This window comes from Scatophagus argus, chromosome 24 (assembly GCF_020382885.2).
Source record: "Scatophagus argus isolate fScaArg1 chromosome 24, fScaArg1.pri, whole genome shotgun sequence".
NCBI classification, from domain to species: Eukaryota; Metazoa; Chordata; class Actinopteri; family Scatophagidae; genus Scatophagus; species Scatophagus argus.
Genome location: NC_058516.1, coordinates 6,767,122 through 6,781,733, shown reverse-complemented (window position 1 = coordinate 6,781,733; position 14,612 = coordinate 6,767,122). Strand labels below are relative to the sequence as shown.

The 14,612-nt window shown below is 41.6% G+C and overlaps 1 protein-coding gene across 6 annotated transcripts in view; it reads left to right on the top strand.

Moving 5' to 3' along the window:
- LOC124055289 (vang-like protein 1) overlaps positions 1-14,612 on the top strand; it is a 45,370-nt gene that overhangs the window by 26,971 nt on the left and 3,787 nt on the right. For 5 of the 6 annotated variants that reach the window (XR_006842604.1, XR_006842600.1, XR_006842602.1 and 2 more), the window contains 5 exons: positions 2,928-3,359; positions 3,875-4,050; positions 11,319-11,479; positions 13,943-14,090; positions 14,328-14,562. Coding sequence is in view for 1 of the 6 variants with exons in the window: in XM_046381949.1 (XP_046237905.1) it covers positions 2,928-3,359; positions 3,875-4,050; positions 11,319-11,479; positions 13,943-14,090; positions 14,328-14,562 (1,152 nt within the window). In the remaining 5 variants the exon portion in view is untranslated. The remainder of the gene's footprint in view (positions 1-2,927; positions 3,360-3,874; positions 4,051-11,318; positions 11,480-13,942; positions 14,091-14,327; positions 14,563-14,612) is intronic. The other variant, XR_006842603.1, reaches the window with a different exon arrangement.

The following is a 14,612-nucleotide window of genomic DNA, read 5'->3' as shown; positions in this document are numbered from 1 at the left end:
TGTTTATTTGCTTTCTTGCCAGCAGTGCCTCTTCTGTCGGTCCATCTAGTATGAAACATGAGACCCGATATTGTTATCTTAACATAGAATAAGGTATAAAGAAACCATTTCAGCTCCAGTTGCTGCATCACATAATTTAACCGTGCAACTTGTGTGTTGCTTGTAAGTCGTTTTCTGTTTGCACCAGTGCTGAATGTGTTGTGTTAAAATGTTGATTGAGTTCCTGAAAGACTCCTTAAGCAGTGTGTGACTCATGAGTCATGAAACAAGGGCAATGAGTGATGATTGTAGGCATGAGAAGCTGTGATTCATGTCTCCCCTGGGTGTTCCTGAGGTACACTGTGGTCAGAGAGACACTCTTCCTTACAGCTAATGCTTATTGATTTCCTTTCCCACGCACACACATGCACACACAGAGCATGCTTGTCTTCACCACCTTGACGGAGGCCAGACAAGATTAAGACTTGAGAATCTGTCAGCGGCAAGGTGCACTGTACCTATTGTATTTGCGCATTTAGACACAAAAACAATTTTAAAATTACATGTGTAAAACAGTACTCTATGTAGAAGGGGCTTTGCACTTCCTGCATCTCCAGTCCTGCTGTTTAACTGCTTAGGTATGCTAGATGTCAGCCCTGGTGATTTGTGAATCTCTTTGTAACTGAGGCTTGTGGCCTTTTGTAGAGCACTTTTGTGCCAATACAAAAAGATTTTGACTTTTGTTCTGTGTCGGGGATAATTGCTTCATGTGAGTAAAAAGCTTGTAGTGGAAGTTTCTGTGGAGAGACTGAGGGCCTCCTCAGTCCACCCCTCTCATTATTAATGAAATGGCTTTCACTATTCTGTTTCACAAGCAATCTTCACTCAGTATTGACTGACTGAAATATTCATTGTTTATACTTGTGTGACAGTGTGTACTTTATTCTGTCAGATACAGTTAATCTAAATACATAAACTGACATGTTTGTTGCAGTTGTTGCAAGTTAAGCATGAATTCTCCTCTCTTTTGTGTAAACAAATACTCTGGATGTGAGGTTTTCTGGTCATATTTATTGAAGCTGTGTCCAAGCTTTAAGTCTTTGGGTGGGGGTTCCCCATGGCAACAAATCACTGACATCTGAGACTGATATTACCAGCAGTTTCTGTACAGTCTTTACAGTGTTTATATTCCCCTTGGAAGCTAGCTATTCGGATTTTTGAACAGTTTTTCAGTCTAATTTTTATCTTATATTTTCTTCTGTTTCTTCTCATAAATAAATGAGATGCAGACATTTTGCCCTCCGAGCAGACCTAAATGTCAGGCTGTGTCCCCATATGGACGTGACAGCATCTTCCCTTTCTGACCTTTTGAACCTAAGTCATGCATTCCACCGTCTGGTTTACTGCTCATGAGATCAATCAGGCGTGATGTTCAGCTCTTTCTGAAGCAGTGCAGACAGTGAGATGAGTATTTACGACCGCATTGTCATGTCAGAGGTCAGATGAAACTGAGACAGTTTTGAGTGCTGGTCCTCATCAAAGAGACGGTCTGTCTGTGAAAAACTATACCAACAAGTCAACATGTTAACATGTTGTCCCCCATGAGGGATCCTGCTGCTATAAATAGAAAATGTTGCATCATGTTTAACTCATCGTATCTGGCTTCACTAGTATTCACTGTGAAATGCTCAGACTCTTTAAGTGGAGCTGCTCTTCATCTGGGTTTTATGTCCTTGCACATCTAGAATTTGTTTATTGGTCATTTATTTAATGTGACTTTGCTTATCCATGTCGTGATGTGGTAACTGAATGCATTCTTACTAATGCAAACATCAGCACTGTCATGGTGAAGGTTTTTTGAATATCACCAGCTTAATTCTGTAGTAACACCTAAGGCATGTAGGGAAAAAATAGTGAAACCTAAATTGTTATTTCTCTCATTTTCCTTCTATCCAGTATACGTGTGTGTGCTGTACTTACATCCTGTATAGCTGCAAAAATTCTCTCATTAGTGTTAGAGTGGCTTGTTTCTGGCTTCAAAGCCTTCAGAGCTGAGCAGTACTGCCTGGTTCCTCCCATTGTTCTGCTTCATCTGATTCTCTGCTGTTTTAACCCCTGAGGGCAGTGGGATATTCTCTGTCCCAATGCACCGTCCTCCTCCACCTCCCATCGCCCTGAGTCTAAACTGATCATAGTGCAATCCCCTCTCTGCTAGAGTAGGGCTAATGTCACTGATACGGTCCTTTAAAATAGGATTCATTTACAGTGATACTGCATTTTACTAACAGAAAACAGCTGTTCAATGTGTTCTTGTAGCTGATGGTAGTCCTTTTTTTGTTGGTAGGAGCAGCACTCACAGGTACACATGAGCTTGTTTTAACTCCTGTCAAAAGAGTCCTTATCTTTCTTGTTCTAACGGTTATGCTCCGATGCTGCTGACCTTTATTATCTGCGGATGCAGTCGGACCCAGACGTCAGAGTGTAGCCCAGTTGGCAGCTCGCTCTGTTTACTTTTTCCATTTTCTATCTTCTATTTCTTTCTTTCCCACGTGCTTGGAAATAACCTGCCTTGCCTTTGTTGAGCTGACTTCAGTCAAAAGCAAAAGAAGGTGTGTTATAGTAACTCCATGAGCCACAGATATTTTTGCAGTACTTTTTACTGTCAGGGGAATCAAATCAAATGCAGTACAGTGAGATACCAAACCGTATTCCAAGGGCACAGTTCAGACAAAGGCCCTCACTCACATTTTCCCCTTGAGCAAAGTAGCTATATTCAGCCCAAATTCCAGTCTATTGTTGTGATTTTGTTATTCTGCATTTGCTAAACCTGCTGACATCATTGGCTGCATCTCGGTGCCCTGAAATACAGCCCTCACTTGTGCCATTTCCTCTGTGCTTGATGTACTCGTTATTTCATGTTCTTTTTTGTTTCCTTTTCATATTTCCAGGATGACAACTGGGGCGAGACCACCACAGCCGTCACAGGCACATCAGAGCACAGCCTCTCTCAAGAGGACATTGTTCGCATCACCAAGGACCTGGAGGACAGTGTTGGGCTTGACTGCCGCCGTTACTTCACCCTGACCCTGGCCGTGATCCTGGGCCTGCTGGTGTTTTTGACGCCGCTAGCCTTTCTGGTGCTCCCTCACCTCCTCTGGCCGGAAAAACTGCAGAGCTGCGGCACGGCCTGCGAAGGCCTCTTCATCTCTGTGGCCTTCAAGCTGCTCATACTGCTGCTGGCTGTCTGGGCGCTTTTCTTTAGGCCGCCACGGGCCGGACTCCCACGGGTGTTTGTATTCCGGGCACTTCTCGCTGTGCTGGTGCTGCTCTTTGTGGTCTCCTATTGGCTGTTCTACGGAGTCAGAATACTTGATTCACAGGTGAGCTAAGAGACTTTTGAGAGGAGGAAGTGCAAGCTTGAAACACTGTAGCTATCATCTCTTGTAAGTGCGCGCTCTAATTGAAAATATACCAAGTATTTCCAATAGCAGTGGGAGAGGCCTCATATATTGCAGACACATTCATTTTTAATGCCCTTAGGAGCTCAACACAATCACAAACAAGCAAAACACAACATATTTGGTTTCCACAGTGTTATGTGTTTACTGTGTGAATCCTAATTTATAATCCCTGTTGGTCTCTCATGCAGAACGCTTGTAGGAAAACACACACATACAAACACAGAGAAATTGATGGTCTAAAAAGCTTGCAGTCCTTTGAAATGTGTCTAAATATTCATATGCTCTACATGTTGTCTTGCAAGTGTACCATCTCATTTTTTGAAGCCTGCAGGAGTATTTTATGCATGTTAGACTGGATTTTCATGTAGCATGTATTTTCTGTATTCTGTATGTATATTGGACATAATAATTTCTTAAAACTTACATGTTTGCAGGATGAGAATTACCAGGGCATCGTGCAGTACGCCGTGTCCCTGGTGGATGCTTTGCTCTTCATCCACTACCTGGCCATTGTCCTGCTGGAGCTCCGGCAGCTCCAGCCATGCTTCTCTGTGTGCGTCACGCGCTCCACGGATGGCGAGATGAGGCACTACAACCTGGGACAGCTCAGGTAAGAGTGACTAGTTTAATTTTAAAGGTGTTTTTTTCTGTCTTAATTTTTAAACACTGCATCCTAAAATCTATTGCAAACATACATCTCTCCACATCGTGAGGTACAATTCAGCAACACCACAGGCTACTTCATCCAATGTTATCTTAAAGTTAGATCAACGCTTCTCTTATACACTTTGAACAGGGAGGATTTATTGCAGGACGTGTGTTTGACTGTAACACCAGATAATTTGGCAACTCAATGTATACCGATGTTTTTATAAGTGCTCAGTACTTTCCGAAAAATAACTGACTGCTGTAGATTCTATCAAATATTGATGCATTTGTTCTGAAGTATTTGCAGCTGCAGATGAATTCACCTTTGGTCAGCAGGATGGTTTATGTAGAAGTGAGTCGAATTAAACTATAGTGCCTGTGTTCACCATGTTGAAGGAACACGTAACCCAGGTCAACAGTGTGGCTCATTGATGTGTATTTAGTAGTTTTTGGACAATAATGGAGCTCCACAGTACAGAGGAATAAGACATATCAGGCTTTGAATACACACACTATACTTGTTAGTTATTTTTGATCTTTACAAGGGATTTGTTTTCAATAAGAAAAATCTAGAACAATGACAGATTTATGCTTTAAAGGTGAATTTTTCTCAGCAGAGTGTTCGCTGGCTGTTCAGGCTTGCCACTGAGAACGTGCCAAGAAGATTTATGACTCCTAACTTAAAAGCTGTCACCAGAAAATATTATGGGCAAAACCTTGGTATATCAGTAGGAGATTAAAAATTATCTGCTGTTGTAGCTCTACTTACATATTTGGTGGTTTCTGATGACAGTAGAGATATTAATGGATGGCGTTAGCATTGAAAGCAACAATAAATACCCAGATGACCTCTGTGCATGCGATTGAAGAAAGAAGGAGAAAGAGGGTAAAGATAGCTAGGTTGACGTGAGCTACCAGGGGATATATGAGGAGATTGTGGGGGGGATGAAAGGGAGAGAAAAGAGAGGACAAGTGTGGGTGAGATGGAAAGATCAAAACTGGGACACCTCGAGTGAGAGAGATGGGAAAGGAAGAAGGAAATCATTGGTTACATACTTGGACATGGGAGGAAGGATTTCATACAGGAAAGCCTCATGAAAGTCTGAGAAAGAAACTGAGGGATGTGCCTGAAGGAAAAGAGTGGCGATCAAGTCGAAAGGTAGATTGATTGTTAAGCCAAAGATGGAAAAAATGCAGAGACAAGGAGGCGCGCAGTCAAAGTGGCTGACAAGGAGAGGAAATCATGCCAGGAGAAAAAAGGACAGGGTGGGGAAGACTTCAGAGAGGAAACTCCTCAGAAAAGAGCTGCAGACGGAGGGCGGAGTACAGAGGAAAGACCCAGGAGACTGAGGCAGGGAGAACGCCACGGGAGGGGGTGAAAGAGAGAATAGAGAAGCAGGGATTAATAGTTAATGGGTGGGTAGTGTTGAAGAATCCTAAAATGTATGTGGGAATGAAAGAAATGTGTGTGTGTGTGTGTGTGTGTGTGTGTGTGTGTTTGTGTGTGTGGGAAGAAACAGCTCATACTAGACCAACCAGGTTTTTATGACCTTAACTGTCTCTGAGACAAAACAGGAAGATCCCATTTTTAGCCAAACGCAGCAGCTCTCCTGTTTCTCCCTGGTATCAGTATGCAGCCCCCCGTCTCACAGATATTCTCTCTTACAGGCAACTAATGAAACATGATGGATTTATAGCTGAAGCTCTTTGATGACAGGATGGATGAAATACTATCCTATATCTGCTCTTTTATCTTTCTGTGGTTTTGTAAGTGGACTGTTTCAAACACTTTATGCATTCACAGTGTTTAAGAGTATTTCAGATGACTGCAGTTAAACACAACTTGGAAAATTCTCAGTACTAAATTTTCCATTGATCAATATATTGGATTAGATTAATCTACAATAAAATACTGATGTTAATTTAACCAGACAGTGCAAACATTAACATAAACATAAGTGACCATACAGAATGAACAACATACTGTGTATATTGGTTGTAGTGTTTATTTTGCGCTTCACAGTCACTGGCTCATTCACCAGCTATGTGCCTTTCAGCTGATTAGTAACACCCATTCACTTCTCACTGCTGACCTATTTACTGCTGCTATATCCTCTTCCTTAGGTGCTACATGTTTGTTTTTATTGATCTAAGATTTAATGTGCCTGTATACGTTCATTAAGAGGCTACTAACTCTCCCGGCAGAATCGTTGTTACTCCTTGGAAACTTTGAGATCAATAAGCATATCCTTTTTTTTATAAATATCTTTAAGTAATAGCTATAAATAGTCAATTCTTTGAAGCGTCTCGACTGATATTATATAGCACAGAAAACAGGCATGACACTTACCTAACAGAGTTTGAATTGTTGAATTGTCTTTGTGTTATCGTTGGCAGTGATATATATACTTGTTGTTAATTGTTAATCAATAGTGAAAAGATCTTGAACTTTTAACGGCTGGTAAGTGAATTGGGTTCCGTATTGATTTTGCATTGGTAGAAACAGAGAACTCAGTCGGACGTGTGTGTGTGTATTGGTCCGGTTGGTGTGTTAGCTGGCTGCCTTGGGGGTGTTGTCCTTTGTAAGCTGTGCCATTCATCCCTGTTTGGCCGACAGCAGGCCTGGCCTCACTCTGTTGTCCGTCTGTGACTGTAAACACACAGCTAATTAGTGCTCCCTGTAGACTGGAGTGCAGCATCTGGTCAGCCTGACACACATGCATGGACATGCACAAAGATAGACATGTGTGTGTGTGTATTCATGGGTAATTGCACCATATCCATGCAAATGACAGATTCATACACGTGTAGCCACAAACAAATCTCTCATGTATCTCCTCTATTACCAGGCGGTTGCTGCTGCTCACATTCCTGGTTCTCTGGCGTCCATCTTTTGCATTATCATAATGGATACCCAGTCTGGGCCCTGGGGCCCTGACGTCTTGTCTCCGTATGACTGGCCTTTGATTTCAATCTGAGGGCCAGAGGAAGCATTTTTTGTCCCCTTGTCAGAGCAGACAAGCTGAATATGAATGCATTCCTTCAAGCCAGTGAGTGTTGTTGTAGAGGGGGTTGGGGGTTAAACACATTCACAGCTGGGGACTTCCCAGTTTACATTCCCTGACTGGTCAGTCCTGAGCAGCCACATTAGAGAAGGCAGTGGTCAGCTACCTTGGTCTAAAGAGCACTTGGCTTACAAAGCTGTGTGCAGTTGATCGTTATTCCCCCCCTAAGATGCTGCTACATAAGCCAGTCGAGCCACTTTGTTTGAATGGTTTTGTGTCATGTTTGCTCTGCTTAATAATTGATCGAAGTTGGGGATCGGCAGGAACTCTGACTCAGCTCTTACACAAGTGGCCTCTAAACAATGGTCCTCTCTGTAGATGTTATGAAGGCATTATGCAAAAGATGGCTGTCAGATTAGTTAGATTTAACCAAAGTGATCACAGTCCTTGTGCCCCCTTTGGTAGAAGTGAGCCTGACCTCCAGCCTTGCCTATGATGTTTTTGTTTTCCTGCAGTACTCGGTTTTATGAGTAACAGACTGAAGTCATCTGAATTGGGGTCTGGCAGATTTAAACCTGCCTGGGAGCAATCAATGTACAATGAATCTCATTGTGAATTTTCAGTATACACTATAGGGTGTGACTCTGGCACATGATTGTGGGGTACAGAACAGTAATTGTTGTAATTCACATGATATCTCTACGTAATTTCATTATATTTTTTCCTGGCCTCCTCTGCTTTTCCCCCTGGACACAAAGCTGTCTCTTTGTATTTTTTCTCAGACATATCCATAAATACTTCACAGGTGCTGGGCAACAACATGCACACAGAAAACAAGAAAACATTCTCACAAATTACTGTCTTATTCTAAGTTCTTCTTTTATTTGAAGTGGACATGACTGACTGGACATGACTTCAATCACAGACTGTCGTTGTCAGTTAAAAGTGAAAATGTGAACGCAGCATTATTGATGTCATCAGCAAATAAACCAATAAGCAAAAGTGGCATGGACTGTTTAACTGTTTCATTAACAATAAATGTGAATATGATTAGTATTAAGCTTGTTGTGTACTCCAATATAAAGGCCCGAAAATCAGTGGTTCATAAAAACAAACACCACCATAACTGTAGAGATATAAGCATTTTTGTTTTGTATGATGTATTTAGTAAGTTATCTGGGCAATATACACTGTATATGCAATTGTGATATCGTGAATTTTCCTTTATATATGAATTTTTCCTTTATATTATGATAATGCAAAAGATGGACGCCAGAGAACCAGGAATGTGAGCAGCAGCAGCCGCCTGGTAATAGAGGAGATACATGAGAGATTTGTTTGTGGCTACATGTGTATGAATCTGTCATTTGCAGTTTTTTAATTTCTTAAAATACAGTGAAATTCTATGGACCAACATGGACAGATAACCCCATCTTCTTTTCACAAGTTGTGTGTTTTTAGTCTGTAAACCAATCTAAACATCTCGTAACTCTGTTGGCCTGTCATGATGTTACTGTCAGCTGTTGTGCATGTGACCAAATGCAGACGGCAAAAGCGGTAAGAATGAATGATGTTTTAATGCTGACTGGATGTCTGGGTGGTTTGTATCTGTCTGTGGTATTTCAAATGGGCCCATCATTTAATGTCTGACTTGCTCTGAATAGGGAATGGAAGTTACAAGAGGTCAGAAAGTCGTCTGCAAGTGCTTTCATACTGTGATCCTCCTTTGGCATAATAGGAAGCGCATGCTACAGGTTAGCATGTGTTGTTGTTCATGTCTATTGAGTTTGCTTTCCACGTGTCCAAAAGAACGACACGGGACACAGCGAGAGCTCACACTACATCCACACAAACGCAGTTAGCATGAAAAGGGTGCAGTGTTTAGCAGTAAAGTTGTGTTGTGGATCAGTTACAGCTGTCAGCATCTGCTGTCCTGCTGTCAGACAAATGCAGGTCAGAGGAATTGAGCTCTTCTTGGCATCACAGCAGATTTGTAGCAGCCACTAAATCCCTGCTGGTGCTTTATGTTGTGAATTACTGCTTTAAATGCACTCTGCTAGTTTAATATTTAAACCTTTGTTAAAAATTTAATGTATTATTTATTTTGGTTTGATTGAATCTGTTTGCGTATCTTCCATACACAGCTAGCACACACAGAGCAGCATTAGCATCTATATGATCCAAGTCCAAGTCCTATAGTCATCTCCTTTTGGCTGCGTGTTGGTCTCCATGAACTCCACTATTCCACTGTGTTCACTAGCTACTTGTGTCTGTCTGCTGTTTGGTTTCTGGTCAGGTACTGTACGCTGGGTTTATACAAGATTTTTTTTGTTGAAAACAGCTGCCTGCTGCATCTGGAAAAAATTGAGAGAACTATGAATTGAAAGACACAAAAAGCGAGATAAGCTGAGTCATGGTGATAATTTTCTGAGGGCTTGTCGTGACGAGTTGGCTGGTTGGTTTATGTTTAAGCTATAAAACTGATTAGAGCAGCTTTCATATTTAAGTATTATTTTATTAGCCAGTTATCAAGGATGTAATCAGTTAATGGCTAATCCAAATTAATTGTGAATGCGAAAAAAATTTGATTCTCAAATAATACTGAAGATATTTTGCTATTACTTTTAATCACTTTTCCTGTAGACTAGGTTTAAAGTGAAATGTAATGTAGCATTTCCTAACAGAGACTATAATTGGCAATAACATAGTAATGATAAATGTTTAAACACGATGTAACAACAGCACGGAGGCCATGAAGTAGCTTAACTGGGTTAGTAATATACATCAATGTCTCTGTAAAGTAAACATGAGCTACTGGTCATACCAGACCAAGTAAGTCGTGGTTAGCAAAAGGGGGGTTAGTTTTATTTTTCCATTCGTTGATCTTTTCATTTGTAGGAGGAAGAATTTGTTACATCTTTTAAACCTTACATCTCTCTTTGACCTCCGATGGAGCTCACGTTCAGGAAAACACAGGCAGTATATTATTAAAGAGTCAATGATTTATGATGTGTGAAAACACCCCACTTGTGTACAGTTGTTTTTAACAGTGTTGTGTTATGAAGAACAAGACCTGGCATGCTCTTTGAACACACTGTGAAGGACGAGGATTTGCACTAAGGCTGCTGCTCAGAAACACACAGTCTCAGTCGCTGACTGCTTTTGCTTATTCCATCCCTTTCTTGCCTCACGTCCCTTCTTTCGTCACTTTAAACTTGTCTTCCTTCATCTGTTTGGCAAATGTGGCAGCAATCACGCTGCAGCTCAGAGATCCGAAGTTGTTTATTCAGTCTGGACAGCAAAAGACTGCGAGAAGTCTTGTTGTTTCTGTTCCAAACAGGCCTTGAAACCTACATATGTTTTGTATTTTTTTTCTCAAATCCAAATTAAATACGTGTACCTTAACTAAAGGAAGAGCAGTTTATTAAGCACATTTAAAGGGCAACAAGAAAATGCAGAGATCCTATTTGCTGTTCATGGTCTGAAGCAATTAAATTAAATTCCAGGGATTTGTTGATCATATTGCTCTCAGTGTTAATGTATCATAAAAAAATACTGCATCATTCTGCCATTTCCAACATCACTGTTCCCGTCCTGTTCTCCGTGTGATGAATACTGTGTGGCTGAACTTGACCTTTCATTTTTCCATTTTTCTTCTTACGATGTGCAAACACTGAAGAGTTCGTTCTGTGTGGTACGACTTTGGTGTCACAGCATTAAGGGAGTTTCCCTCTATAAGTCTAACTGTAAGATCTTTTTGTACTCTCTTGTTTTTCCTTTCTTGTTCTGCTTTTCCGGCACTCTCTCTTCATAGTTTCTATTCTTTCATGTTTAATCATATTATTTTTGAGTTGATGTGTGGGAGCCTCTAGAAGGTTTCCCCATTGCTGCCCGACTCAAAATCCTTCCACCCCTTTGCTATCACTCTGCAGATGACAATTGATTCCCCCATTAAAAACTAGAAGGATTTCTTCAAGTTTTCAGAGAAAGTCAAAAAGCTCTTTGTGCTAATACTTCCTTCTGTTTTTTGCCTTCTCGTGTTCAGAGTTGTAGAATTGCTGCAGGGATTTCCTAGTGTTTGGTATTATGAGTGAAAACCGTTCTGTGGCTGATTTTTCTCACCACCTTCGTCTTCACTTCTCATGCTGCCATAAAGCTACCAGGATTTTAACATCATTTCAAGTGGCTAAAGCTTATTTTTAGTTCTTTGTCCTGTCTTCTACAGCATTCAGCGGGCAGCTCTGGCCATCTTAGAGCACTACTACTGTGACTTCCCTGTCCATAACCCAGCGTTGCTTTCAGCCTCCAAGTCCCGTGCAGCCAAGCACCTGGCCGGTCTCAAGGTCTACAACGTGGATGGTGAGTTCCCAGCAGCCCCTGCTGAGGGTGAGTGGGATGGTCTTTGAACTCCATGTTGTGTCTTTGCCAGTGCTTTGTTTCCTGTATGTGTTCTGATGTGATGATAGGGTGCTGGTCTTCTTGAACAGAATACATGCTGGGGTCGCTTCACTTTGAGTATTTACTGTCACACAGAGGAAGTTGTTAACTTTTTAGGAAAGTGTAGTGTACTTGATGTACAGTGTTGTACTTAAAAATGCTGTCATTACTTTTCAGTTAGTTTCTTCCATTGATATCCCTTCATTTGCATATATCTCAGCATGATATGAAAGTCACTTTGACACTCAGTTAATCAATCTATCATCAGTTGATATCAACAATGGAATTTGCTGCAGCCTCTTAATTTCTTTTTCAAAATGGTAGTAACTGCATGAGCACACAACAGTAGTTTACCTTTCCTGAGTCGCTCTCTGTGACAGATTACCCATCTAGAGCAGCTTTCAAGTCCCTGCAAGTTGATTTTTTTATACTGTCCTGGAATGTGCTGAAAGAAATGGCTGCCTGGAAGGAAGGAAATCGATCTATGAACATAACATAAATGGAAAATTGTCGACAGCAATATGAAGCCCAAGTGATTTGTAGTTAATGGGATACAACTTGCAAAAATAAAAGTGTGGTCATTTGACATCTGCCTCAATACTCCCTCTGGTACGATCTGAGCATGTGGGAATGAGACTTGAGCAACTTCACAGCTGAAATATTGACTTCTCCTCTCCTTATGTGCCTCTTTATACTGACCATTTAAGACGTCTTTAGAGCTAAACTAAAAGCCTACCTTTTGGACAGTAAGTAAACATAACACTGCTACTAACTAAAGCACCCTCACAGACTGTTAGTGCTCTCTTTGTAAAAGCCTTCATTAAATCACTATCCCTTGTTACTTGTCCTTGAAGCTGATCAAAAGCCTGCTTGTCACACGGAAATCAAGTCAATGTACACTAATACTGTGGATGCACACGCTCTTCACTCTGCATGCCACTGGTTGATGAAAAAGTTCAGTCTGCCTCACAACAGCTGGCAGAATGTAACACAAACCCTCTATTAAATTATCGCTTCCCCTTAAGTGTACTCAAGCTTCACTTATGTGCACTAACTTGACTCCCATTTTTTGCCTCCATTTGTCTCCCTGCTTTCTCCTGCCTCCTCTCAAATATTAGTGGGAGACAGTTGCGGAGGTGGCTGATAAATCAATAGCTATTACGCTGCCGGTCTTGTCATTTCTCTCTCGTGTCTCATCCTCCTTCATTTTCATCCTGCAGCAGCTGCTCAGGGACCTCTTCGTCGGTCTCTGTCTCTCATTTACTTCCCAATCTTTCTTTCTTTCTGCAGCCCCACCAACACTGTAATAAATAAGTCGGACTCGGGGACAGATAATAATAATCTTGCCTTGATTAAAGAGTGGTGGAGCCTTGAGCACAAAGCCAACATAACACTCAATTACACTATGTCCAAATGGGTTCAGGTGATTTTATGATGCCTGACAACCTATTTGGACTCCATATTGGTTTCTCAGCTCTAGATGTTGAGAATTAGAAAATGAATCCCTGCAAATAAAAGGTGTTTTCTCCAAAGAAATCTTCTCAATTGAAAGGTTTAAAATGTCTACATGAAACCAAATCAAACCCAGAAACAAGGTTAAATACAATAAGCATTGTTGCGTGTTTTCTGTCAATTCAAAAGTTAGTTTAAGTGACAAAGACAGTTATTTAGCTTTTTGAATGAGTTGTTTTTATTGTGACACGGATTTTCCTTGTCACATTAAAATCACGAGAAGGTTTGCATTTTGTTCCTGACATCCAGCACATGAGTTTCAGCATGACACTGTCACCCATAAATCCCATCGAAGTGCAGTGATACCAAGAGCAGAGTGTTTTGAAAACTCCCTCCTCTCCGTCCATGAATTATTCCGTTCATGCACAGTTCTTGCCCTGCATTAATAATTCACCAGCTCTGCCTTCTTTTAACCTGCATTAACATCAGGCAGGGATCATCAGCAGCCACCTCATCTAATTCCAAAAATGTAAACTTTTGAAGTTGCCTGAGATACTTTTTCTTTTACTAATTGGACGCGCCGTGCCTCCCGACGGCATCGAGTGGCAAAGTAAAGGGAATGTTTGAATATCAGCAGCCATATGTGGGTGAGCAGTGTGTTTTTGGTTTTCCAGTGATCACAGTGCTCGGAACAATTAAAAATTATGACTTTGTGTGGCTAACCACATCAGCTCCTGGGGTTTAAATGTTGTTGGTGATAAAAGGAAATGGACCGAGGTTTATGTGCTTAATAATCTACCCCTTCACCCTAAAAGCATGTTGCACTTTATGTCATCAGCAAAGATTTCTTTGTTCTTTTACCTTTATCTCTAAGGCTGTGAATGGCACTTTACCTGAGAGATCAAGGCACACACACACACACAGAGTAACCATTGCTGTCTAATCTGTTTGCCATGACAGGTCCGGGGAACAATGCTGCAGCAGGACTGGCCCACTCCCAGTCCAGAGCCATGATCGCAGCAGCTGCCCGCCGCAGAGACACCAGCCACAACGAGCTGTACTATGAGGAGGCTGAGCACGAGAGGCGTGTCCGCAAGCGCAGAGCACGGTATTTAATACTGTAACTCTGCTGAATTTTTCAGAGTCTAAAATTGCAGTGCTTTCTATCATTTACTGTACCGAAAGTATTAACGTCTAATCCTAGCAGGCAGCTCTTTTCAGAATAAAAGCTCAGGAGCTGGTGGAGACCAAAAACAGAGCTAAAGCAGAGTGAATACTGGACTAAAACCATATCGATGCATCAGTAGACACTAACCCAAGCTTCGTCTGCTGTGCTTATTCTCAGACTGGTGGTGGCAGTGGAGGAGGCGTTCACACATATCAAGCGCATGCAGGAGGAGGAACAGAAGAAAGCACCAGGGGATGTGATGGACCCACGAGAGGCAGCACAAGCCATCTTCCCATCCATGGCTCGAGCACTGCAGAAGTACCTGAGAACCACCAAACAGCAGCACTGCCACAGCATGGAGAGCATCCAGCAGCACCTGGCCTTCTGCATCACCAACAACATGACGCCTAAAGTCAGAATGCACAACAGTCACAGTTTTTGAGGGGTTTCGTGTAGCTTTTT